Source organism: Dromiciops gliroides, chromosome 4 (genome assembly GCF_019393635.1).
Source record: "Dromiciops gliroides isolate mDroGli1 chromosome 4, mDroGli1.pri, whole genome shotgun sequence".
In the NCBI taxonomy this organism is placed as follows: domain Eukaryota; kingdom Metazoa; phylum Chordata; class Mammalia; order Microbiotheria; family Microbiotheriidae; genus Dromiciops; species Dromiciops gliroides.
In genome coordinates, this window is record NC_057864.1 from 375,769,488 (window position 1) to 375,796,193 (window position 26,706).

The 26,706-nt window shown below is 38.1% G+C and overlaps 1 protein-coding gene across 4 annotated transcripts in view; it reads left to right on the forward strand.

Annotated features, from left to right (window-relative positions):
- ARFGEF3 (ARFGEF family member 3) overlaps nt 1–22,563 on the forward strand; it is a 234,028-nt gene extending 211,465 nt beyond the window's left edge. For 3 of the 4 annotated variants that reach the window (XM_043964806.1, XM_043964804.1, XM_043964807.1), the window contains 6 exons: nt 983–1,097; nt 3,160–3,262; nt 3,977–4,108; nt 8,543–8,664; nt 13,736–14,960; nt 16,399–22,563. In XM_043964806.1, coding sequence (XP_043820741.1) covers nt 983–1,097; nt 3,160–3,262; nt 3,977–4,108; nt 8,543–8,664; nt 13,736–14,960; nt 16,399–16,590 — 1,889 coding nt within the window. In that variant the 3' untranslated portion in view covers nt 16,591–22,563. The remainder of the gene's footprint in view (nt 1–982; nt 1,098–3,159; nt 3,263–3,976; nt 4,109–8,542; nt 8,665–13,735; nt 14,961–16,398) is intronic. The other variant, XM_043964805.1, reaches the window with a different exon arrangement.
- Nucleotides 22,564–26,706: the final 4,143 nt, after the last annotated feature.

The window sequence follows — 26,706 nt, forward strand, 5'->3', positions numbered from 1 at the left end:
TCATAGATGAGGAACTGAGGCAAACAGGATTAAGTGACTTTCCCAGGGTTATACAGCTAGTAATTGTCTGAGGCCAGATCTGAACTCATGAAGATTAATGAGTTTTCTTGATTCCATGCCTACTGCTTTAACCACTACACCACCTAGCTGCACAAACAAGACTACTAAGAGTAAATTAACAGGTTTTAAATGTATTTTATATTTAAGAAATGATCAAACATATAAATCTACATCTTTTATTCTTAGAATTAAATGATTTTTTAAAAAATGGGGATTCTTTAAGAAATTTAATTTAATTCAGTGCATTGAATACCAACCTGGTTTGTTGAAATTAAGTATTATTTATTGAGTTTGTATTATATGCTATGCACATAATACTAATTGAAAAACTAATTGAAGAACCAAGGTTCATTTTATATTTTCCCTCCTTATTAGAATGTAAGCTGTTGAATATAGGGACCATCTTGTTGTTGTTTTTGCATCTCTAGTTTTTAGCACAGTGCCTGGAAATACTAGGTGCTTAATAAATTATCTTTGTCTACCTCTCTAAGACACAGTCCTTGTTCTTAAGGGGTAGGGGGAGTGGAGTTTTAACAGTGAACCAGAACTTGGCATTTTTCCAGTGTTGAATGGCTATCTCCTTTCTCTGAGAGATAGTTATATGTGTGTGTGTGTGTGTGTGTGTGTGTATACACATATATATGTGTGTACACACACACACACACAAACACACACACACACACACATATATGGGACAAATGAAGCAAAGGATAAAAATGCCAAATGATGAATGCCTAACAGCTTTTATAGGTGCTAACTTCTTTTCATTGCTCTTTTCTTTTTCTTCTTTTCTTATATGCATATTCCCCTCCTTTGTCTAAACCTTCTTTTTTCATCTAAGTGGTCATTTGTGTACATTCTCCATACAATGATACGATATTTCAGGAGTATGGAATGAAATCCTGATATTTTTGTTCCATAGATATTAGGTATGAAAATATGATCAACACAATGCTAAAAGATCTCTTCGAGTTATTGGTAGCATGTGTGGCCAAGCCGACAGAAACTATCTCCAGAGTTGGCTGTTCTTGTATTCGGTAAGAAAAGTAGTTTCCCACCCAAACTACATGTTCCATGTGAAAAGTCCCACAATAAAAAATCATTGAAGGAATAGAAGGAATAAAAATTTCATTACTATAGTTGTATATATTAATAACTATTCACTATCTCTAATGATTAGTCAATTGGTCAATACCAAACTAAAAGCCTGTTCAATTTAATAAGTATTTATTAAATGTCTGTGATGTGTCAGGCACTATAGTAGGAGCTGGACATACAGAGACAAAAAATAAAATTTGCTTTGTCCACAAAGAGTTTCCATCCTACCAGACAAGGCTCCGTGGTAATTATGTGAGGGATACAAAGAAAAGGCTCCCGCCATTTAATTGTTAAGATGGAAATACCTGAAAGATAACTAGCAAAAGTAAAAAAGTGGTAAATCATAAATACAGGTGAGAGGTGCCTACAGAAAATGGGATAGAAATTCATACATTCCTTTAGGTTGAGGGGGACAGGAAAAACTTCACTGATAGAGGAGGTAGGATTGAAGAATGGGTAAGATGATAATATGTTTAAAGGAAGAAGGTGAGTATTAGAGGCAGGAGAAATGGTATAAGGGAAGGGGCTGAGGCAAGAAAGTATGAGGCATGTCTAACAATCTAGTTTAGCTGGAGGCAAGAATTTGCATAGGGAAGAGAGGTAAGTTGAGGCTAGACAGTAGAGGTACTGAAGGATAGCCTAAGAAACTCAGAGATGATCCTCTAGGAAATGATGAGCCACTGCTGATTTTTGAGCATGAGAGTTACATGCTACAAAGAATATTTTAGGGAGATTAATCTGACCCTGATGACAGTTTGGGAGAGGAAGAGGCTAGAAGTAAGGACTATTTAGGAGGTCACTAAAGTGGACTAGGTATGAGGTGATAATAATATCAGGTAGGGTGTTAGTTGTGGCAAGCTAAGGAAAGGAAAGAACAAGTGAAAGACTTCAACGGAAAATATGATAGGACTCCATAATTGATTAAATGTGTGGGGAAAGAGAAGTCAAAGATGATTCTGAGGTTTCAAGCCTGGATGAATGGTTGGTATCATAATAGAAATTGTGGATTGGGTAGGGGGAAAGATGATTTTTTTTTAGATAGGAACAGTGAGACAGACCAAATGGTGAAGGGAAAAGAATATTGGACTGTATTAGTTGGGAGAACCAGGTTTGAATCCTCCATCTGCCAATGAATTAGTGATGCAACCAGGGTAAAATCACTTCATGTCTCCAGGCCTCACTCATTTTATTTGTAAAGTTATTGAGGTGGACTAGTTTATGTTCCAAGTTCCTTCCAGCTCTAAAATAATAGGATGATTCAGTGTTTATATCCAAGGGTAAATGTCTAACAGTAAATTGGAAATGTGCCACTGGAGCTTGGGAAAGAGTAAGACTTGAAAATACAGATGAAGAAAAGATAGAAATTAAAATTGAAGTCATGTTATCCAAGAGAGAATGTGTGTGTCTCTGTGTGTATATATACATACATATACATAATACAGAGAGAGAGAATGAGAGAGAGAATTCCAAGACCTAAATCAGGGTAGTACAACATCACAGAAATTAAGGAAGGAGAGCCTTTGAAGGAGGACCTGATTGGTTAAAAGTGTCAGCATGATGGTAGAAAGTTAAGGAAAGGTAAAGGAGGAAGAGAATACTATGTACCAAGCATTGTACTAGGGGCTTTACAAATATTATTTCAATTGGTAAGAGAATTAATAAGGAGAGAGAGTAGGAAGAGAACTTGGGTCAATAGGAAGTGCCATATCTGTAGACCTCCTATTCAGTCTGTTTGGCATTGAAAGGACACAGAGAAATAGGTTGTAGTCCAAGGGGACAGCGGGGCCAAGCAGTGACTTTTTTCTGGAGCCCTGAATATATTTGAAGGAAGATGAAAAGAATGAACTCCCGGAGAAGAAAATAGCTCCCTGGTTTGTCATATTAAGTCCCCTAAAAGTTATGTTTTCACCTTGGAAAAGAGGAAAAGCTTTTGAATGTGTTGAGATGTTGGCCAGACTCCTCAAAGACTCACATCATTTCTGGCCATGTTTCCATTTGCAGGTATGTCCTTGTAACAGCAGGGCCTGTTTTCACTGAAGAAATGTGGAGGCTTGCGTGCTGTGCCCTACAAGATGCGTTCTCTGCCACGCTAAAACCAGTGAAGGTAAATACATTATGGGACCATAGATTTAGAGCTGAAAGGGGTCTGAGAAGGTCATATGGTCCAAGCCCCTTGTTTTATAGATGAGGAAACTAAGTCCCATCAAGGTTAAATGACGTGCCAAAGGTCATTTAATAGCAGAGCCAGAATTTGAACTTGGGTGCCCTGACTCCAAAGCCAGCATACTTTGTAATACATTTCTTTTTCTGCTGTTGATGACCTTGAAGTCACTAATGTTTTTGAAACTAGATCATCAAATCATAGGATCTCAGACCTACAAGGGACTGTAGACCCTCTGCCTGAAGCATGATGACTTACCTTAAGTTAACCTTCCTTTTTACATTAGCTAAAGTTGCTTGAAGGGCAGCTAAGTGGCATTGTGAATACAGCACTGTGCTGGGAATCAGGAATACTCCTGTTCATGAGTTCAAATCTAGCCACAGACACTTACTAGCTATGTGACCCTGGATAAGTCACTTAACCCAGTTTGCCTCAGTTTCCTTATCTATAAAATGAGCTGGAGAAGGAAATGGCAAACCACTCTCGGATCATTGCCAAGAAAACCCCAAATGGGGTCAAAAAGAGTCAGACATGACTGAGAAATGACTGAACAACAAAATTACTTGAAAAGATTTGTAATTTGTTTGCTCAGAGAGATGACACTGCTTGGAATCAGCACAGAGGCCCCGTATTGACATAACGTGTGTTTTTCTGTAGGACCTATTGGGCTGTTTCCACAGTGGCAATGAAAGTTTCAGTAGTGATGGATGCCAGGTGAGAGTGGCAGCCCCCTCTTCTTCCCCTAGTGCTGAGGCGGAATACTGGAGGATCCGAGCCATGGCACAACAAGTAAGTACTGTGGGCTTTTTCCAGAGAAGTTGAGGGTGGGGTGGGTCTGGTAGCCTGAATGCATGGAAGGCAGCCCAGTATTGAAGGAAAGCAGAGCAGCCCCTCTCTAACTAGGGTACCATAACAGTTAAACATCCAGAAGAAAAGTTGAGAAAGCTTATTGCAACAACCATCTGGGCATCTCTCTGCTTTCCATTGTGGGTGAGACCCTAGCCAGAATCCTCCTGTCTCAATTACTGGCTCTCTTCATCACTAGGAAACTCACCAGACCATTTCTTGGCTTCTGTTCAAAACCAGATACAACAGATGATATTTCTCTTGAATAATTGTGTCTGTTGACTTCATGAAAGAATTTGCTATTTTTGTCTGATCTAGAACCTTGGCAGCTACTAAACAAATCCATCCATTCCAAGGAGGTCACTGACATCCTAAGGTTATTTTGTGGTAGTGGGGTTGGTCATATCAAAATGGATGTGTTCCTCCTGATCTTTTTACTGTCTCATGTGGAGTGAATTAGGATTGTGTAAAGTCACAAATCCATCCCTTCAATCCCCCAAAAAAGAGATAGGTTACTTATGGTTAGGGATGTGTCAGGATATGTTTCTAGACTTTTGGAAAATTGTGCCAAGTGACTGTATAGTGATCATCATAATGAAAAAAATGAAGGAAAGAGTCACCCAGACACTAATGTGTCCCAGGTCAGTGATGGTGTTCTTAAATAGAAGAAGAAAAATAAAAGCATTATGATGTACTGGAAAGGGCCCCACACTTGGAATCAGAGGACCAGAATTTGAATCCTTGCTCTGCTGCTTTTTTCCCCATGTTATATTTGGCAAGTCACTCAACCTCACATGCCTTGACCTCTTCTTCTGCAAAGTGAAGGTCTTAGACTATGTGATTGCTAAGGTCCCTTTAAATCTATGATCCTATGTGCCAGGTTCTCTGCTTAGCTCTGAAAGGGGTAAAAGTAGTATTCTTGCCCTCGTGGAGCAATAGGGAAAAGTATTAATGCTGTAGAAAGAGCATGGGGGCCAGGTTGGGGACAAACACCTATAGTACTTTATGTGCTGGATCATCTGCCTTCAGTCATTCTGAGATACAGTATGGCTAAAGTCAATTAGGCATCCATACCAAGTACACCACAGATATGGTGAGCCCCTAGGAGCACAGGGGTCAACAGGCTGTATCAGAAGGGGCTGATCCAGAAAAACAGAGCAGGTTAAAGCTTCAGGGCCCCTCAGTATTGGGATTGGACCCATGACTGACCACTGCACTGCTAGCCAGGGCAAGATAGGGTGACTGAATCTCAAAAAGAAAAAAAAAAGCATGAAATTTGCAGTGAAAGAATGTAGATTTGAATCCCAGCTTTGCTCTTAATTCCTGTGTGGCCTTTGGAAAGCGTCTTAGCCTCTATTGACCTTAATTTTCTCATCTTTAAGATAAGAGGGGTTAGACAAGATGATTTCCAATGTCCAAGCATAGTCATGCAGAGTTAGAAAAGGTGATTGATGATACACCTAAATAAGCTCCAAGATTTAAATCATTCTGCACTAGGAAATCAAAAACTTCCATCACAAATACAGAGCAGAAATAAGTCATCCCTTCTACTATTTAGTAAGACTCTATGCAGTGACATATGGAATATGTCCAGAAGAGAGTATCCAAGAAGGTTAGGAAACTCAAAGAAGGCCATTAAGAAACTGGGAGTGTTTACCCTGGAGATTTCACAAAAGACAGGATAGTCCCCTTCATTTTTTTATAAGATGTCCATAGAATGATACCATAATGCTTCGTCATAAGGTATGCTAGCAGAACCCAAAGTCTGGCAAGTTCTTCCATGATGGAAAGGCTTTGAGCGAGTGCCCACCAAGAGGCTTTGTCTTTTTTCTAAGGATCATCCCTGTCAAATAGGGGAGGCTCATTATAAATAGACTAGAAGCCCATGAAACAAAGAAAAATATGAAAAAAGGGGAAAAACGAAAAATAATGAAACCAATAGTGCATGACCCCCCCTTCCACTTCTGCAATGATGGAGGCAGAATGGTGGGAAAGGGGTCAAAGTGTATAGAGACTATCTGCAATATGCAAGAGGAATAAAAAGCTTTCCTCTCTCCAGATCACAGACCCTGCAAATAGGTGACTGTAGCTAAAACCCAAATCATTTTTCCAAAGTATAGTGGGTGTCTTAGGAGGCTCCTGGCAGCTTTCCTCACCCTAGGTATTAATGCTTTATAGAGGACTAGAGACCTCCCCTCTCTTTCCCCTTTCTTGACAGAGATGATGTCTAAATGATGATAAGTACAGCCCACATAGACCAAAGAATCTGCCAAATCAGTGGAAGCCTGGAGTCCCCCACACTGGGTGTTTTCATATGCTTGTTGGGTTGCTTGTAGTTCTATACACTTATACAGTCTTCTGCTATGCCTACAGCAATGAAACTTTTATACTCTGCCTGCCTATGTGGCAGAGGCTGCAGGACAGCAACATCCTCTCATTCCCACAGGCCTTATACTCCCATGGCCTCCACAATGCACATATTTTCCCCCTCGGTTCCCCTCTTCCTCCAGTTTGGCTGCATAATGCTGGTTTCAGGTAGCATCCTGAAGGATGGGAGGAATATTTATCATTGTCCATACTTAATTTTTTGTTTTGTTTGGTTTTGGTTTTGCGGGGCAGTGAGGGTTAAGTGACTTGCCCAGGGTCACAAAGCTAGTAAGTGTCATGCGTCTGAGGCCGGATTTAAACTCAGGTCCTCCTGAATCCAGGACTGGTGCTTTATTCACTGTGCCACCTAGCTGCCCCCGTACTTAATTTTTTTTAACTCTGTGTCACAGGGCCTGTGCTGTCTACTTGGGGCATCTCATCTGTTAAGTTTTTTTTTTTTTTAGCTATTCCTGACTTCATATAGTAAAGTTATCTCCCTTAGGCTTGTATGACTTTTTTTTTTTTTTTTTTTTTTTTTTGCGGGGCAACGGGGATTAAGTGACTTGCCAAGGGTCACACAGCTAGTAAGTGTCAAGTGTCTGAGGCCAGATTTGAACTCAGGTACTCCTGAATCCAGGGCCGGTGCTTTATCCACTGTGCCACCTAGCCGCCCCATGACTCTCTTTTATTCTGCAGTTATTATATTTGTGAGAGTGTGTCATATCGCTTCTGCTAGATTGTAAGCTTAATGAGGGCAGTGATCATTTTTTTCTAAACATGTTCTCTCCCTCTGTGTCTTGAAGAATGATTTGTGTTGTTGTTGTTCAGTTCCATCTGACTCTTTGTGACCCCTTTTGGGTCTATCTTGCCAGAGATACTGGAGTGGTTGGCCATTTCCTTCTCTAGCTCATTTTATAGATGAGGAAACTGAGGCAAACAGGGATAAAGTGACTTGGCCAGGGTCACACAACTAGTAAGAGTCTGAGGTCACATTTCAACTCAGGAAGATGAATCTTCCTGATTCCAAGTCCAGTGCTTTATCCACTATGCCACCTAGCTGCCCTGATTTGTATAGAGTAAGTACTAAATTAGTGGTTGTCGTATGACTGACTGACTGAATGAAGGTCTAAACTGGGATGGGATCCCAATGGACCTGTGATTTTATTGGTATAGAGAGGGAACTCCTTTATCAAAAACACAAATTATACTCAAATACTCAAGTCGATTTGTGGTTGATAGGTAGGTGTATGTAGGGGTAGATAAAGGCAGATGAAGCAGAGCCTTTATTAAATGCTTACTGTGGTCCAGGCCCTCTGCTAAGGTTAAATTAAAAATATAAATGAGTTTCTGCACTCAAAGAGTTTACATTCTATTGGAGGAAGATAACATAAAGTGGAAGTGAAAAAGCAGAGACTTAGGGGGAGGGACACAACTTGGCTTGGAGATAGCTGAGAAGTGAGAAAAAGTAGTAGAAAATATTAATTCCCTAGAGTCACTGTTAATAAGCCACTTTACATTTCACTGGGTAAATCAGGTGGCAGATATCACTAGGCTGCTACCTGAAGTGTTTGCATCTTTGTAGACCCTCTCAGAGGAAGAGTGTAGGGGGATAGGGAGGGAGCATTAAAAAGGAGGATTAAAGAAGGATTTAAAAAAAGGAGAGAGAAGCAAAGATGGAATTACATCTTCTCCTATAGTAATTTCTCCTGGTGTTGCCTCTCACTCAATAAATGTTACTGACAGGTAAGGATTCTTCCTAAATCATTTCTCACTTCTGTGTTGAGTGAATGAAGAGAAGCAGCTGCAACCTCTTTGAGGGCCCATTAGGTTGTTTTAATTCACTAGGGAAGAAAATAGACAGAACTCAGCAGTAGAAGAGATGTTTACTAAAGTAGATATTCTTTTAGCAACTCTTAGTTGTTTTAGACCAGCATCAATATTATTGATGTCTATTGAATGCTGCTAAGAGATGGAAAAATGGAGCTGTCTGGGCTTGTGTGTTCTTTGCAGGTGTTTATGTTAGACACTCAGTGCTCACCAAAGACTCCAAACAACTTCGATCATGCCCAATCCTGTCAGCTGATCATTGAGCTGCCTCCTGATGAGAAGCCAAATGGGCACACCAAGAAAAGGTAAGTAACGGTGATTCTCCAAAAGACAAGATAAGAAAACAAATTTATTCCAACCTCATGTTCACTCTGTAATCTAAACAGGAAATCCCAGATTATGCCAATTTGGGTGTAAAAAATGCAAATTGTTTTATGGTGCAGTTCAGCAAAGAGGTGGTTGGTGGTTTGCTGTTTTTTTCTTACTCTAAAACATTTATTCTTTTAACTGAATGCTTCACATTTCATATTTCTACTCTCCTGTTTTTATTAAGTTTCATTTTGTGACCTGGTAAATCTGCCAATGGTTTTCTACTGTAGCTAGTAGAGAAAAAAATATTTATTGTATATTACTCTAGATAGTTCACCAAGTCCCACCCTCTTCATATGACCATCCATTAAGTTTAAGAAGCTAACAGATGCTATCAGCTGTGTCTTACATATGAAGAAAATGCTAGTGACCCTGAGCACTTGAGCTGCTTTTACATAAGGGTTATGGATCGATTATACTCATCCCACCACATTCTCTCAAGTGGTCTCCTTGACAACCAACAGCAAATGTTTGTGAGACAGTCAGGGTTAAGGGGCACAGTCCATGGATGTGAACAGTCAGGTGACTGGATGGAACTCATGACCTTGATTTATAAGAACCTGCTGTAACTATCTGATGTACCACACAAGCAATTAAAATAATCAATCTACAAGCATTTATTAAGTACCTACTATGTGCCAGCGATTGAGCTAGGGTCTGGGGATATAAATATAATGAATGAAATAGCCCTGTTGTCAAGAAGAGTATGTTCTAATGGGGAAGGCAATAAGAACATATATAATTATATAAAGAATAAATATAAAGAGAATAATAGCAGAATAAATATAAAGAAAATAATAGCAGAATAAATATAAAGAGAATGATAGGGGAGAGAGAAAAATCTGAAATTGTAAAGCTTGTATAAACAAAGGTTGAGAACTATCTTCACATATAACGGAAAAAAATACTTTATTAATTAAAAAAAGAGAATGATAGCATTTATATGGCATTCTAAGGTTTATAAAACCATTTTATAAATATTACCTCATTTTAGGCTCATAACAACCATGAAAAGTGCTTTTCCCCATTTTGTAGACGAAGAAACTAAAGCAGAGAGAAAGGTTAAGTGACTTGCCCAGAGTCATAATAGTTTGCAAGGGTCTGAAGCAGAAGTGAATTCAGGTCTTCCTGACTCCAGGTCTAAAGATCTACTGACCTAGCTCCCTACACAAAGTAATTAAGTACAGGGTACTTTGGTGTGGAGGTCACTTGAAGCTGGAGGGATCGGGAAAGACATTATGTAGAAGGTAGCACTTGGGCTATGTCTTGAAGAACTCACACTCAGTGAGGATGGAACGCATCCCAAGCATAAACACTGTCTTTGGGCTCTAAAAATATTATATACTTTTTCTCTATTTGAAGATGAATGCAAAGATTTTTTGCACATTTTCCTATGTCTTTTATTCCTCTTTATTGGGAAAGTCCTTTTTTCCCATAAGGCATATGTGTTGCTTCAGCTGAACCACGAAGAACTGTCTGTGTCCAGAGGTGCCTGCAAATTCCCCACCCAAATAGAGATTCGGTGTGAGTAATCAGACACAGCATTTCCTCTTTCCTCTGTCCCTCTGTCTTTCTGGTTTTGATAAGCCTTCTGAAGAGGGGTGTAAACAGGGCTTGAAAAAATACACAGTGGCTCATGGGATCATTTTAAAGATTGAGACCCATGATATAGAACAAAGACTAAAGAGTAGAACTTATGAGAAGACAGATTTTAGCTCACATATATAAGAAATAACTTCCCTGATATTCAGAGCTCTCTAAAAATTGAGTATTCCACTTCAGGAAGTAGCAAGTTTGCCATTACTAGAGATCTTCAAGCAGAGGCCAGAACTTATTGAAGATGCTGTACAAAAGATGAGTGTTTCAGATGGGTTGGACTAATTGACTTCTAAGGGTCCTTTAAACTCTTATAGTGATTCTAGTGGGAGCAAGGGAGGAAAAAAATTATCAATTCTAGCATTAAAGTAGAATGAGAATGGAGAAAATGCTATGGGTTTTTGGTTTTACTCAGTAGTAAGAGAAACAAAAAGTTCCTAAAATTCTCTAAGAACTTGAAGTCAAATTTTTGAGGGGTGGTGGAGGAGGAGAATTTTTAGAGTATCTAATATCTGCACTGTAGGATTGTAACTCAGAAAAGAAAATGTATGTGAAATGCTTTGCAAACTTTATATAAATGCTAGCTTTTATAATTATTATGGGGGTGTAGCACCTATATATAGCATATAACCAGGGATGGAGTTTACATATAACTCAGGTTTCAAGCCTGATTCAGATGCATAAGACTCTCTTCATTGGTGAAGAGATGATTACTCAATCCTCTCTGCCTATGCAAGGGGATGAAATGGCTAAGACTTGGGAGAGGAAAGCTTTTCTTGGTCTGAACTTCAAGAGAGTAACCTGGAGGGAGACAAAAGAATTTGGGAAGAAGCAGACAAGTAGAGGAGCCAATGCCTTGACATGTCCCTAATTTCCAGGTGCCTCACTAGAGACTTTGAGGAGTTTCCCCTTGGGCAAGATAAAGGACTCTGCCTTATTTGAGCTGTCTCCCAGTGGGAGAGCTCATTCATGTTTTGTATTCTAATCTACATAACTTCTCTGATTTCTGTTTGCTATTAGCATAGATAAATAGGTTTGCTCTCTATTATTTGTGATGGTCTTTATGTAACTAGAATTTATTTTATTATTATTTTGTTTTTTGCCGGGCATTGGGGGCTAAGTGACTTGCCCAGGGTCACACAGCTAGTAAGTGTCAAGTGTCTGAGGCCAGATTTGAACTCAGGTACTACTGAACCCAGGGCAGGTGCTTTATCCACTGCGCCACCTAGCCACCCCCTATGTAACTAGAATTTAAGAAGAAGGGAGTCAAGCCTTTGTATGTAGCTTGGGAGATGCCTTTCCCATTGAAGGATAATGACCAGGAAATAATTTGAACCCCAAAATCATTTCCTCTAGATTCGCAATGTATAGTGAGCATATGGAAGGAGCATCCCTTAATTTTTGTCACCTAAAACATATTAGTTCACTGAATTCACAAATTCTATTAATTTTATTTTTAATTCTCTTAAAATCATAGATGTGGAGCTAGAAGGGACCTTGGGGGTCATTAGTGTAAACATCTCATTTTGTAGATGGAAAAACTTAGCTCTGAAGCCTAATAAAGAGGTTGAGTGACTGGCCCCAAGGATACAGAGGTAGTAAGTATCAGAATGTGGCAATTTGATCTCATATCCTTTGATTACAAACCCAGCATGGTGTGATGGAAAGATCCATCATACCATGCTTAACAACCCTAGTTCAACACCAACATAGTGAGTCAAGCAAAAGAAAAAGTTGTTCTTTGGCCTTTAAGACCTCATATGTTGAGAAAATTTGGTCATAATTTCAACGCAGTAATTTTTGACTGATAATATGAATTTTACTTGCTTTTCAAGTAAACATGATACTCTTTTTCATTATATAGTATGTAATTTTCTAAGAATAAGACCAAGAGAACACAAAAACATTATTAACTTAAAATATAGTAGGTTAAAATAGAAAAGGAATTTGTCATTTGGCTTAATATAGCACCTGGAAATGTGGTTTTCTTAGTGTAAAATTTCAACAAAACAAAAAAAACGGACTGATCATTAATTATCATTTACTAAGTGACCATTACAAAAGAAAATGTAATGTACACAAAATGCTTTACAAACCTTAAATAGACTATAAAAATCTTGGTGGTGGTTGTTACTATTATTATCAAAAGTTATGTGCTGATTTAATATAATTTGTCTTGAGGGGCCCCCAGACTATAGTAGAATCACTATTCCAAGTCTACACAAAAGACTTTTGTTGCTGCCCTTGATAAGGTCCGGAGTAATCACAAAACAAAAGTATGCATCCCTATTGATTTTCCTTGCCCTTAGAACAAATTAGCAAGTAACTCTATGCATTACTCATGTCACTTCCAAAGCACCTCTAATGTTATGAGTATTTCAGTCTTTCTACATATTCTTACCTATACAGTAGAAACATTTAAATGTTTCCCATATATTTAGTAGGGAATAGATAGATGGAATATTTTATTTCCACACAAATCCTCCTGGAGAGCTTCACATTTTTAGTTTCCAGCAATAATAGATCTCAAACACAATGGACACTCCATCTACCACATCTGTGCCTTCACCCCATAGGTCCCATATTCCTGACAGGTACTTTCTCTTCACCTCCACCTCACAGAGTCTCTCTCTTTAGATAAGACAGCAGCTCAAGAGCCATCTTCTACATAAAATCTTTCCTGGTTCCCCTCAAATGCTAATGCCCTCCCCTCCAAACTGCTTTATATTTAACTACTTTGTGTATTTTTGTATTTATTCTCTGTATCATTATGATATATATATATAGTTATACACACAGACACACGTCCTTATTTGTCTCCCCCATCATATTACTGCCTTGAGAATAGGGATTGTTTCATTCTTTGTACTTGCATCCTTAGCATCTAGCACACAGAAGACACTTAAAAATGCTTGTTGATTGATATTGTGTGTGTGTGTGTGTGTGTGTGTGTGTGTGTGTGCATGCATGCACACATAGTTAAAGGTTTGGAGTGGACAAAGCAGATCAATAGAACTAAACTTAGATCTTTTCTCTAAGAATAAATTGTGACAGATGCTACTGTGACTGTGGCGTGGTCTCAGGTGTGCAATATTCTGAGTCGTTTCTATAAATTATTAATTAAATTCAGCAGTTTTATTAGCTTCCTAAGACATTGATGATAATTGTTATTCAGGATCATGGTTTATGTTAATCCTCCAACTTCTAAATACAATCTTGTGTGTCTGGGATGCAATTAAAGTTCATTAGAATGAATTTTGGCACTTTAAAAGTCATAATATCTAAAGCAAAGCATGAGAATGTAGCTAACTGTAACATTTATTGCAATGTCTATAATGCATCTAGGTCATATTGAAGTCTTGTATAAGAGATGAATGGACTACTAATTTCTTTCTCTCTTTTCCTCTGAAGTGTCTCTTTCAGGGAAATTGTGGTGAGTTTATTGTCTCATCAAGTGCTTCTCCAGAACTTGTATGATATCTTATTGGAAGAGTTTGTCAAAGGCCCCTCCCAAGGAGAAGAGAAGACAGTTCAAGTGCCAGAAAACAAGTTGGCTGGTTTCCTCAGGTATATCTCCATGCAGAACTTGGCCGTCATCTTTGACTTGCTGTTGGATTCCTATAGAACAGCCAGAGAGTTTGACACCAGCCCAGGGTTGAAATGCCTGCTGAAGAAAGTGTCTGGCATTGGAGGGGCAGCCAACCTATACCGCCAGTCTGCAATGAGCTTTAACATTTATTTTCATGCCCTAGTCTGTGCTGTCTTGACCAACCAGGAGAATATCACTGCTGAACAGGTGAAGAAAGTCCTTTTTGAAGACGATGAAAGAAGTACCGATTCTTCCCAACAGTGTTCATCAGAGGATGAAGATATTTTTGAGGAAACAGCACAGGTCAGTCCCCCTCGGGGGAAGGAGAAAAGACAATGGCGGGCTAGAATACCCTCTCTGAGTGTCCAGCCAGTCAGCAATGCAGACTGGGTGTGGCTGGTCAAAAGGCTTCATAAGCTCTGCATGGAACTGTGCAACAATTACATCCAGATGCATTTGGATCTAGAGAATAATGTGGAGGAACCTCCTACCTTCAAGAGCGACCCTTTCTTTATCCTTCCCTCCTTCCAATCTGAATCATCCACCCCATCCACAGGAGGGTTTTCGGGGAAGGATACACCTTCTGAGGACGACCGAAGTCAGTCAAGGGACCATATGATTGATGCCATGACCCCAAAGGGAAACATCGGGGAAATGTCAGAGTTGCCCGCCAGCCCAAGGGGGGAGAGGAAAGATCAAAGCAGGAAGAAAGAGTGGTGGGAGAGTGCAGGAAACAAAATCTATACCATGGCCACCGACAAGACTATTTCAAAGTTGATGACTGAGTACAAGAAAAGGAAGCAGCAGCAACATAACCTAGTCCCATTTGCCAAAGACATGAAGGTGGAGAAGAAAGGAGAGCAACTGGTCTCGAGGGGACCAGATTCACCCCTCCTCCAGCGACCACAACATCTGATAGACCAGGGCCAAATGAGGCATTCCTTCAGTGCTGGCCCAGAAGTCCTGAGGCAAGAGAAAAGGCCACGCTCTGGCTCAACAGTGAGCACCCTGAGTATATCTGTGAGAGACGCTGAGGCCCAGATCCAGGTAGGGCCTGATGCACACAGAAGAATGATAAGGATGGGAGGCAAAGTAGGAAATATAACATATTTTGGACTCCAGGAAATATGTTGTCTTATGCAATATGGTCAAAATTGGGGGATGAAATTTAATGTCATAGCTGGAGCAGACGTAGCAGAAAAAAAATAATATCCTAAGAAGATGGTGCTACTGCATCAACTCTAACATAACATTAGTGCTTGATCTTAACACTCTCTCAGGGAGACTCAGAATATGTTCTTATAAAATGAGTTTTTCTAGCTCTTTTTGTGCCATGGAACCCTTTAGAAGTCTGCTATATCCTTTCTCCTTCTGATGTTTTTAAATGCATAAAATAAAACACCCAGGATTACAAAGGAAACCAATTACATTGAAATTCAGTCATCAAAATATAAAAAAAGTTCATATGTCCCAGGTTAAGCAGCCCTTCTATTTAAAAAATGTGAAGGACTTTTTAAAAGTTTCATAATAGAAATAATTGCTTAGTATCAGAAAGCAGAAGGTCATTATTGAGAGTGTTAGAATTGGAGTTAGGAGGCCATAAATTCAGAGAGAGCCCGTATTTTTTTATGGGCAATAAGAGTTAAGTGACTTGCCCAGGGTTGCACAGCTAGTAAGTGTCAAGTGTCTGGGGCTGGATTTGAATTCAGGTCCTCCTGAATCCAGGGCTGGTGCTTTATCCACTGTACCACCTAGCTGCCTCGAGCCCCTATATTTTCTAATTGTGTGACCATAGGTAAGTCATTTAATTTCCATATACCTTCATTTCCTTATTTGTAAATAAATAGCAACAATAGGAATAATACTTCACTGGGTTGTGAGGATGAAATGAGATTATAATATTATATAGATTTAAATAGGGAACAGATGATGGAGGTGATCTACTCCAACCTCCTCATTTTGTAACTGAGAAAATGTAAGCCTATAAAGGTAAATGATTTTTCCAAAAGTCACACAGGTAGAGAGTGGAAGAGACACTGCTGTATAAACATCAGCTATTATTACTGTAAAATGGTAACATTTTAGATTAAGAGTTTAAATTTCAACTTGAATTTAGTTTGCTATACTGGTAGCATGAGAACAAATTTAGCATGGTGATACAGAGTTTAAATAAATTATTTTAAAGTGTGTGGGGAATAGAATTTATGTACCAGTTATATCACCACAAAGAATTTGCCTTAGGGTTTTCTTACTTCCACTTTCTCTTACCTTAAAGCTCATGGCTGTACGTATTTTAAAATTCTCATCTCTTTTAGATGTTTGATACTTTCCGTACTTATTCCATTATAAAACGCCATTTTTGTTGTAAAGAAAAATTGATTTTAGGCCTAAAAACTTGAGGACTCAATGATAATCCAATCTGAACATGAAAACAATGCAATGATGAAGTACATTAAAATTTTTTAATCATTTTTTTCTCTTTTAGGCATGGACCAACATGGTGCTAACAGTTCTCAATCAGATTCAGATCTTGCCGGACCAGATGTTTATTGCACTCCAGCCAGCAGTATTCCCTTGTATCAGCCAACTGACTTGTCATGTGACTGATAATCGTGTTCGCCAGGCTGTAAGGGAATGGCTTGGAAGAGTGGGCCGAGTCTATGACATCATCATATAGAAGAAATCCATTCTATCAGATGGGAGAAGAAAGTAATGAGGGTTAAAGGTATGCCAACAATCTGGTTGACAATTTCTCACCTCCCCCTTTAACATTTAGGAGAAGGAGCCTATACATTTGGAGATGGTAACCAAACAAGAAGCCTTTCAGGATACCCAACCTTGAGCTGGCCATGTGTCTGGTCTAGGCAAATGCACTGTGTGAGATTCATTGATCTCACTCATTGCTTTAGAAGTGTCTGTATCATTGAAGTACATCTTTCTATACATTGAACATTATTACCCATTGCTTCAGCATGTGATTATTTATAGGAAGGTCATATCCAAGGGCTACTCTTTTGAAAGCACTTTGTTGGCTAAGTGGAATTAGATACAGTGAGACTATTGCAATTGATGCCACCCCTTCCAAAAAAAAAGCTTGCTATTAAGTCAGAATAGTGTCAAAGGCTCAGAAAATCAGTAGCAGGTGATGTTAATGGTAGGAAGAGCTAGACCACCCATATCAATTTGATGGGGAAGGAAGCTGATACAAGGATATGGTTAAATGAAAGACACCTTTTTCCAAATAAGGCCAAAAGATTATCAGGAAGCTTGTAAAAAATAATTCTTAGTAAATCAAGCTTTATAAGCATTTGTACCAACTTGACCAAGAAGAGTATGTTCAAGTTTTTGTATGTCCCTATTTATATAGAGACCCTTTCCTGAAAGGGTTTGAGATCATGACAGCAGCCCTAGCCCTATACTCACAATGCCCAATAATTTATTAGAGTACCATTATTAGAAGATTTAGGAGCTCTCGTACGGTTAGGAATGGTTGGGTTGACTTAATCTCACAATTGATGTTTTGAGAACAGGTAGGGGAACAGTGTGAATCAATGGTGTCTCAGATACTCCGGTTTTCTTATGCAGAGACAGACCTGAGTATCATATTTATCTGAATATAAGGTAAAATGCTAAAAAAAATTTTTTTTAACACATCTTACCTTACATTCACAGATATGGGTCATAGGTAATAAAAACTCAAGGGTCCTTCTTTGATTCCTACCTTCATTGCTGGTTGCTTCTAACCCCTTGTAAATTATACTTCTGGGCAGGGAAAGGTACAAGAACTAGGCTGTGTGATTTAACTAATTTAAGATCTGCTTTTAAAACCTTATTATAGGGGGTAGCTAGGTGGCGCAGTGGATAAAAGCACTGGCACTGGATTCAGGAGAACCTGAGTTCAAATCTGGTCTCAGACATTTGACAGTTATTAGCTGTGTGACCCTGGGCAAGTCGCTTAAGCCCCATTGTCCCGCAAAAACAAATAAAAACCTTATTATATCTCTAATTTAAGATCTGCTTTTAAAACCTTACTATATATCTTTGTTCTGCCCTTTTCTTTTAGAGTAGAACTCTAAGAGTCTCTAAAATTGAACACAAGTGGTTAAAAAGAGACTGGGAAGAAGTTTATTGTAAAGTAATACCAGCTTTGGGATTGGACCTGGAAAAGCTATGGAGTGAAGAGGGTCATTTTGCATCACAAAGAGCAAGGAATTGAGTGTTTAATACAGTCAAGTTCATTTATGAACTTGATATTTCTCTTCTTTTGTATTCAAGGCCACTGATACTGAAGTCAACCCAATTAATGGGACAAGGATAGTTAAACCATAGATTACACTAACCTTTATCTAGATGCTACAAGAGAAGAAATTTAGAACATAACTTTTAATTATTACAATATATTTTAGATTTCTCAAAATTCTAGGCTGTTATGCTGATAAATTAATCTTATTAAGTTCTTATGAAAGTTTTTCAGAGACAAGAGATTATTATAGAACAAATGATGATTCTCACCCATCCACTCCCAACTTCTTTTATTCCAAACTGAGTTTCTTACCATTCTTACTATTTGCCAAGCTAATAAGGATTTCCTACTGGTTCTTATCCAGGTTTGGCCCCTAAAACGCTCCATTGGGGAGGCCAATTATTCTTCCTTTGATCTTATATGTTATCTGGAAGGGTGAGGACTAGTTATAACTCCCAAATTTTATGAGTGGACTATTGAAGGCATTTTTCTCTCCAGTAGTAGGGGGAGGGGCAGGGAAGAAACAACATAATTACAGATTATTCCATATAGTGGCATCTACAAGGAAGAGAGGAATGTGTTTCAATTTGCACAATACTTTTTCTTCATACTCATTGTTTAATTTATTTCATTCCACTGGTCCAAGAATCAATCACTTTAGGAAATGGTTTCCAATTCTTGACATTCTGTGAAGTAGATCACCAAGCCAGATTGACTCTAACTCTGTTTGGCTTCCAAATAGTTTTATATGCTACAAATTTCCTATGTTTTATGAGTGGACTTGGTGGCATTATAAGTACTTTTTAAAAGAAGACTGAGCTATCTGTGTTTTTATAGCTTAGCTTCCTCCTTGGAAAACCTTCAAGTGTTCTATAAGTTGTGAAACTCTGTATATATAAAACACAGAATTAGGACAGCAAATATGGAAAGTAAATTTGTTATATTGAATTTTTTCTTGTAATTTTAGAAGGGAAAAGCACCTGTTTTTCTCAACCACCAGGTAGGATGTGGAAACTGCTTCCTCATACAGATAAAATGCCACTTAAGGATACTGACTATAGCAGAGATTCCCCTCAAAAAATATCCCCAAACAATTAATAAAGCACTGCTGGGGGGCAGCTAGATGGCACAGTGGATAGAGCACCAGCCCTGGAGTCAGGAGGACCTGAGTTCAAATCCGGACTCAGACACTTAACACTTATTAGCTGTGTGACCCTGGGCAAGTCACTTAACCCCAATTGCCTCACTAAAAAAAAAAAAAAGCATTGTTGGTTCTAAATTGAGGTCCTCAGTTGACAGAAATTGAAAAAAACTGTCTACTCTGCCTCTTTTACATCTAATTTATGGGCAGCTAGGTGGCGCAGTGGATAAGGCACTGTCCCTGGATTCAGGAGGACCTGAGTTCAAATTTGGCCTCAGACACTTGACACTTACTAGCTGTGTGACCCTGGGCAAGACACTTAACCCTCATTGCCCTGCAAAAAAAGAAAAGAAAAGAAAAGAAAAGCAATCCAATTTATGCACAAGTCAAGACATCACCCCATGATGTCATTGGTCCTCTTCTTCAAAATGAAGCAACAAATGACAATAACATTCTTGTAAAAAAATCCTTCCAAGAAGCCAGATACTGAATCCTTAAAGTCAGAAGGGAGTTCAGCATAGAAACAAGAGTTTGTAAAGCCATCGGTTACAGAATAAAGAAAGGCAAGTCTAGGCCATCTTCAGTTTGTAAACAGTTTATAAAAATCAATTCATAAATAAGTTTGGTACAGTTTCCCATGGAAACAATTATAAATTGTGGTTAGGTAGCTCAGAGAAAATTTTCCTATAATTTTAATGTGTGCTAAACTTTGTAAGTGGAGTTGGTGGCATTATAAGTACTTTTAAAAAGAAGACTGAGCTATCTATGTTTTGTTTTATAGCTTAGTTGCCTCCTTGGAAAACCCTGGAGTCTGGAATACCTGAATTTGAATACAGCCTCAGACATTTTCTAACTGTATGGCCCTGAGAAGGTCATTTAACTTCTTTCTGCTTCAATATCTTCATCTGTAAAATGGTGATAATAGCACCTAACTCCCAAGGAGGTTATGAAGATAAAATGATATAATATTATAAAGTGCTTTGCAAATATTAAAGCCCTATATAAATCCTAGCTATTATTGTTAAATATAGTACAGATGAGATGCAGGAGACCTCAGTAGTGAGCTAGTCGAATCCCTTCTATAATATGTCCAAAAAGGAACCATCTCTTTGACGAAGCCTAACAAACCACTACCCAAGGGAGCCTTAATTCTTTTTTGTTTGCTTAATTTATTTGCTGTTGCCACAGGTCTCTTAAGATGAGATCAGAATTTGAAATGAGCAGTTTCCCCCTCTATTTCTTTTCTTTTTAAAAAATTTGCCTCTTGAATTAAACAGTGGGGAACCCTAAAAGATATGGAGGAGAGTTCTGATTCTATGGCCTAACCAACCTAATTTTCTTCTGTTAAATATTCTTCCTGTTTTATTATTCCTTTTTTTAAAAAAAAAAAAAGAATGGATAGTAGGGAAGGGTTGACTGTAGATAGTCTAATCTATCCAGAACTATACTTATCTGAAATTTTTGTTTGACCCATGCTTGTCAATATTCAGGCTTACTTACCTGACTTGGGCCCCCTCTCCCACTTCCCAAATAATTCCCAATTCTTATTTATCTTCTTTTTTTTTCCAACTCTCTTCTACAAATACAGAATGAGGTCATGACTTTCATAATTTTAAATGTCTTGGTTTGAGAACAATTGGATTAAGAAATATTAAAATATTTTAAAAGCAAATATGAAAGTTTTGTTTTTAAGGTTGAAACTGACAAAAACAATGTAAAAGGATTTCATGAAGTTAACATTTAAGCATAATTAATATTTTATATGGATTTACTTAGAGTTTAAGGCTTTAAATGATTATTTTAGGAAATTTACTTTACCTCTCTGGGAAAAAAGGCAGTTGTACACAATGACCTCTGTGGTATTTTTCTGGCTCTAAATCTATTATCCTGTGGTCCTCCTATTTTCCAGGAAATTATAATGTGACTCATAAGTAGCCACTGAAATATTCATATTCAAAAAGAAAAACCTGTTCTTATATCATTGTTCCTACAAAATAAACACATACAAGCCCTTTGATGTAATTATAACAAAAGTAAAGCTTACAGTTCTCTAATGCTTTAAGCCATACAAAGTCATTTTCCTCCTAACAGAATCTCAAGAATTGGAAACAGGCAACCTCAGAGATCATCACCACCCCAGCCAACCCATGTTGTTCAGCCATGTCTTCTCTTTGTGACCTGTATGGGGTTTTCTTAGCAAAGATAGTGGAGTGGTTTGCCAATTCCTTCTCCATTATCCAACCCATACCTGAACAAATATCAATTTACAATGTCCCCAACAAGTGATCATCCACCTTTTGCTTGAAGGCCTCCAATGATGGAAAAGTCAGCACTTCATAAAGCAGTGCATTTCACTTTTGGAAGGAAAAATAGCTGCTATGTCCCTCCTAAATTTTCTGTTCTTTAGTCAACAGCCCCAGTTCCTTCAACAGTTCCTCAAATGGGATGAATTAAAGATCTTTTACCATTGGGGTCACCCTCCTCTGGACACTCCAGCTAATCAGTGTCTTTGTAAAAATGTGCCTGGCTCCTTGAACTGAACATAGTACTCCAGCTAAGGTCTGACCAAGGTAGAGCACAATATGAATGTTTCCTCACTAGTCTTAAACACTCTGCCTTTCTTCATGGACCCTAAAAGTGTGGATTTAGAGTGAAAAGGAACTTTAGAAATCATAAAGGTGAAATGAGTTGTCCAAGGTCACATAGGTAGTGAGTAGCAGAATCCAAACCCAGTCTTCTTTCCACTGCTCTTATGATGTTCCTTGATCATAGCAACTGCTTGATATAGATAGTCTATTTTCAGGGAAGGAATTGACTTGCTCATGGCCCAACAACTAAAAATTGTTGGTGCCGGGCCTTAAGCCCAGGTCTTCTCACCTGAATGTAATTCTCTTTCCAACACCACGTACACATAGACAACTTAAGTCCCAGATCAGTTGAGTGATAGCCATCAAACTAAGTACTAAAGAATAGTAAAGAAAAATGGAAGAGTTTTCAAGGAGAGCAAAACCAGGATTCAAATGGGTTTGGGAAGGTTAAACTGAGGGCACAGAAGTAGGAAATTATGTAGGGGTTTAGATCAGACAAAAACCAAGAAAATAGATTGTTACTTACTTCAACAAAGTTTCTCTAGACATCAACATAATTAAACAGAGTACAATTTTTTTTTGGTGAGGCAATTGGGGTTAAATGACTTGCCCAGGGTCACACAGCTAGTAAGTGTCAAGTGTCTGAGGCCGGATTTGAACTCAGGTCCTCCTGAATCCAGAGTCAGTGCTCTATCTACTGCGCCACCTAGCTGCCCCAACAAAGTACAATTATTGATCACCTACTATGTGACAGGAAAATATCTCCACTCCCAAGGAACTTACATTCTTTTGGGAGAGATAACAGTTATACATATGATGGCATATGAGGTATTTGGTTTGTTGTATTTTTTTTAAAGCAGAGAACCAAATTTTAATCTTAAAACTAATCGCTTCAATGTTATTTTGGGGAACTTATCAAATCAAGCATATGTGATGAAACACATTCATATATTATTTACAGTCCTGCAAAAAAGTGAAAGTGTAACTCTCATAAAACAATCTTCACTGTTCACTGAACTATGGTAGCTCAGGGTGCAGTGTCCCGATCCATCAGATCCTTTCTATTTGTGTCCTTGGGAAGGATATTGAACTGTTTGGAAGAGTAGAAAAACAATAAACTGATTTGGGGAACACAAATGTTCTCTCTTAATGGCAAGAATTAAGCATATACTGTTGTTTATACTATCAATTATTGAACCAACCAACATTTATTCATCACTGTGTACAGGGAATGGTGTAAAGTGCTGAGGGAAGTACAGAGTATCTCTAAGAAAGGTATCTATGTTACAAGGAGATTACAGCATGCAATATTTAAACAAGTGCATACAGAGCAAAACAAAGTCTTACCCAATCTTACTACTACTTTAAAGACAAACTCATTCTTTACAAGCATCCTTTTTTGGTACTAGTTAACATTTGTAAAGACAAAGGCAGTCCCAGGTATCACCGTGAATCAACAGTGGAACTAGAATGCAGATCTTTGCATTTCCACTCTGGCTGACAGCCATTCTAATTAGTTAGATCTGTCATGTGATACTGGGCTAAGAAGGGTAACTTTTGATGCATAATACTTGGGTATTTTATGCTTTTTCACAAAAGAAGACACCAGTGTGGAAGGCCTGTGAATTTAGGAGGCACCTTGATTCATAATGACCCCCTTTCACAAAATTGTTTGTCCTTCCCCTCCTTCTCTAGGAAAAGACCCCCGAACACATGCTTCTTTCTCTGTTGTAGGTACGTAAGTGATACAGTACACATTGCCTGTCTAGATTTAACATAGAACACCAACTCCTGCTAGAAGTGTGGTCAAGGTACCAGTAAGGAAAGAACTTGTGCCTGCACCCTGTTGTCTTTTTAAACAGTATTACTCCAGGGAACAGATAGAAAGTGGCCCTGTGGAGAGATTTAATAGGCAGTGATACTCAACTTTTTAAAAAATGGTATCATTACTTAAAAAGAAAACGATATTAAATAGTTTCCCTATATATTTGCTTAGTTTCAGGGGCTTGTGGCAAGTAGGACAGAGAGTGAAGACAGAACTGTACATTAAGAGCCTGATTCCTTGTATCATCTTATTGTGGAACCTCCACAATTTTCTACCACAAATTATTTTTCTAGGGCAATCTGTTTATTACCCCCAAGGAATCAAGTATCATTTAGTAATTTGTAAGTGTTGGATATTAAAGAAAATAGCAACCAGATGTAGCAAGTGTCAGAGAGAGACACAGTTGGACAGAGGAGAGACAGAGTTCAAGTTTAATGACTCTTTGACCACACTTGGCTCTTTTTTCTGCTTTCCATTTTGAACATACCAGTGATTGGTGGGGTTTTTTAAAGGGACAGAAGACTATGAATGTACATGTTCTACAAACAGTTGTTAGAATCTTTGTCTTTGGAGAACTTGATGCTGTTTTTAAATCATGTAATAATTTGTCTCATGTTGATTCTTTAACTTCTATTGAAGGTGATTTCAAATTTAAGCAAAGTGTTTGAATTTATTGTGTCTAAGTATTCGTAAGGGGTCGTTTCTATAGAAGCCTACAGCATCTTTAGGTACTGCTTAGTAGAGGATCTTGATTACAAACCCTTCCTCTCTTCCCTCTCCCATGCTGTTCCTTTTACATAACTCACAGATGGGTCACCAAAAATATTCTCACTTTCTTGAGCTCAAAACTGAAACCTTCCCCTAGAATGTCAGCTTTTGCTTACATGTGCTATGTAAATGAATTATTCAGATTAATTCATATATATCCTTGGAACTTATAGTTTGGACTGACTACCTTTTTGAACACTGTCACACCAGACTATTCCCAGCCAAGGGGGATCCCCTTTTACAAATGGCACACCTACCTTGTTAAAATGGGGTGTCATTTGTTAGCCATTCTGTAGTAGTTTAAATGGTCTAAGACCTTCCTACTACATCTCACTGTTTTTGCCTTACTCTGTTTTCAGTAGTCATTATGTTTTCATGCCCACTTCTGTTAATTTGATAAAATAGATACTTGCTGACATCATCATGCAATCCCTTGGTTACAAGTTGACTCATTTAGTTGACGACTTTTGGAAAACAGTGATAGTACATATGCACAGGCACGGTGGATGTAAACACAATTAAGGTACATGAATAATCACATTTTCCTCCAATCTTGGGTAAGCAGGGTGTCATTGGCATTATAGACTGTGTACAGTCTGTGCAGCATGGTATCCTTTATACTGTACACTATATACCACATACTGTATCCTGTGTACAATCTGAAGGAAAAAGACAATGCAGCATGTAGGAAAACTTTATTCAATCAATAAATCAACAAATTCCTAATACATGCTAGGCACCATACCAGGAGCTGGAGACCTAAAACAAAAATGAAGTAGTTCCTTCCTTCAAAAAGCTTATATCCTGTAGATTGATTCAAATGTCAGTTACTTGGAATTTGTGATAATTCTAACCCCCGAATAAAGTCTCCCTTCAAACTGTCCATACTATTTGCTTTTTGTAAAAAATAAACAAGATTGTAGAGTTTTTAAAGCACTTTAGAAGCCCTAGCCTCTTATATAAACTCTTAAATAATTCTTATATAGTCATTAATAAATGAATTCTCAAAACTCTTTACTGGATGAACCAACAAATAATAGAGTTGTGCAATCACACATTTTCAGAGCAGAAAGGAACTTTAGGGATAATATAGTCCATCCCCCTCATAAACTATATTTTTTCTTTTAAAAAATCTGCAATTCATATTTTCCCTCACTCAAAATGTCCTTTTCTCCAATTACTCTCAATTATTGAGATTTGACTATAGTGGATGAGAACACGGAACATATGTAAGGTATTATGGAAAGGGATGGTGTCAGAGATGCAAATTTTTGCAGTCTGACATGTAACTCAAAGGTAAATAATTTAATTCCTTGCTAAAATGATTTTTGAAATTAAAATAGATCTTATCCTGAAGTTACGTTAGAAGCTTTGCCATTTTGCATTTTATACATCAGCAGACATTGTCTTCAAATGATATCAAATTAGAATGTTACCACTTTCACTCCTCTCTGTTAAAGCCCTAAATCATCTCCTTTGAATTGATTCACATATCATGTATTGTCATATTATTTTTCATAGGCTTTCCCTTCATCCCTTTAGATTCACAAATATCAAGAACATAGAAATAGCAGCCACCAGTGTCTGTTTACATCTACCTCATTGTTATTTGCAAGCTGCTCTCTTCTCTAGTGTTTCTCCTAACATATCCCAAATGGCTCCAGTTAGATCTATTTCCTTCTTCTATTAGAAAAAGAGAATCCTGTCCAATTGGCAGGCCTTAGCAATTAAGACGCTTTTAGTAATGTCTCTAATATACTATGACTTCATTACAAGTAACAGCTATGCCAGGATGTCTAGTGGCCTGGCTTATAAGAAGGACATTACATGGACATAGGTCAGTTTGCTTATAGGTCAGGGACTTTGTTTTGATGTCCAGTATTTTGTCTTATCATAATAACATTGCTGCAAAACTAGCCACCTTTTTATATCGTCAGCCCAGATCTCCACCCTCGTTTGAATAAATGTTGATTAGGACCTAGGGTTATTATCCTGGGGCCCATGAGCTTGTGTTTTTCAAAATATTTTGATGTGTATTTCAACATAATTGGTTTTCTTTGTAATCCTATGGAAAGGTGTCCATAGCTTTTACCAGACCGCTAAAGGGGTTCACAACACACAAAAGAGATAAGAATTTCTTATCTAAAAAGAAAACAATATGCTCCCCACATTTCTTTCCCTAGCAGATCCAAAAGGAGGTTAGTGTCATTTTGCCCTTTTAGCATTAT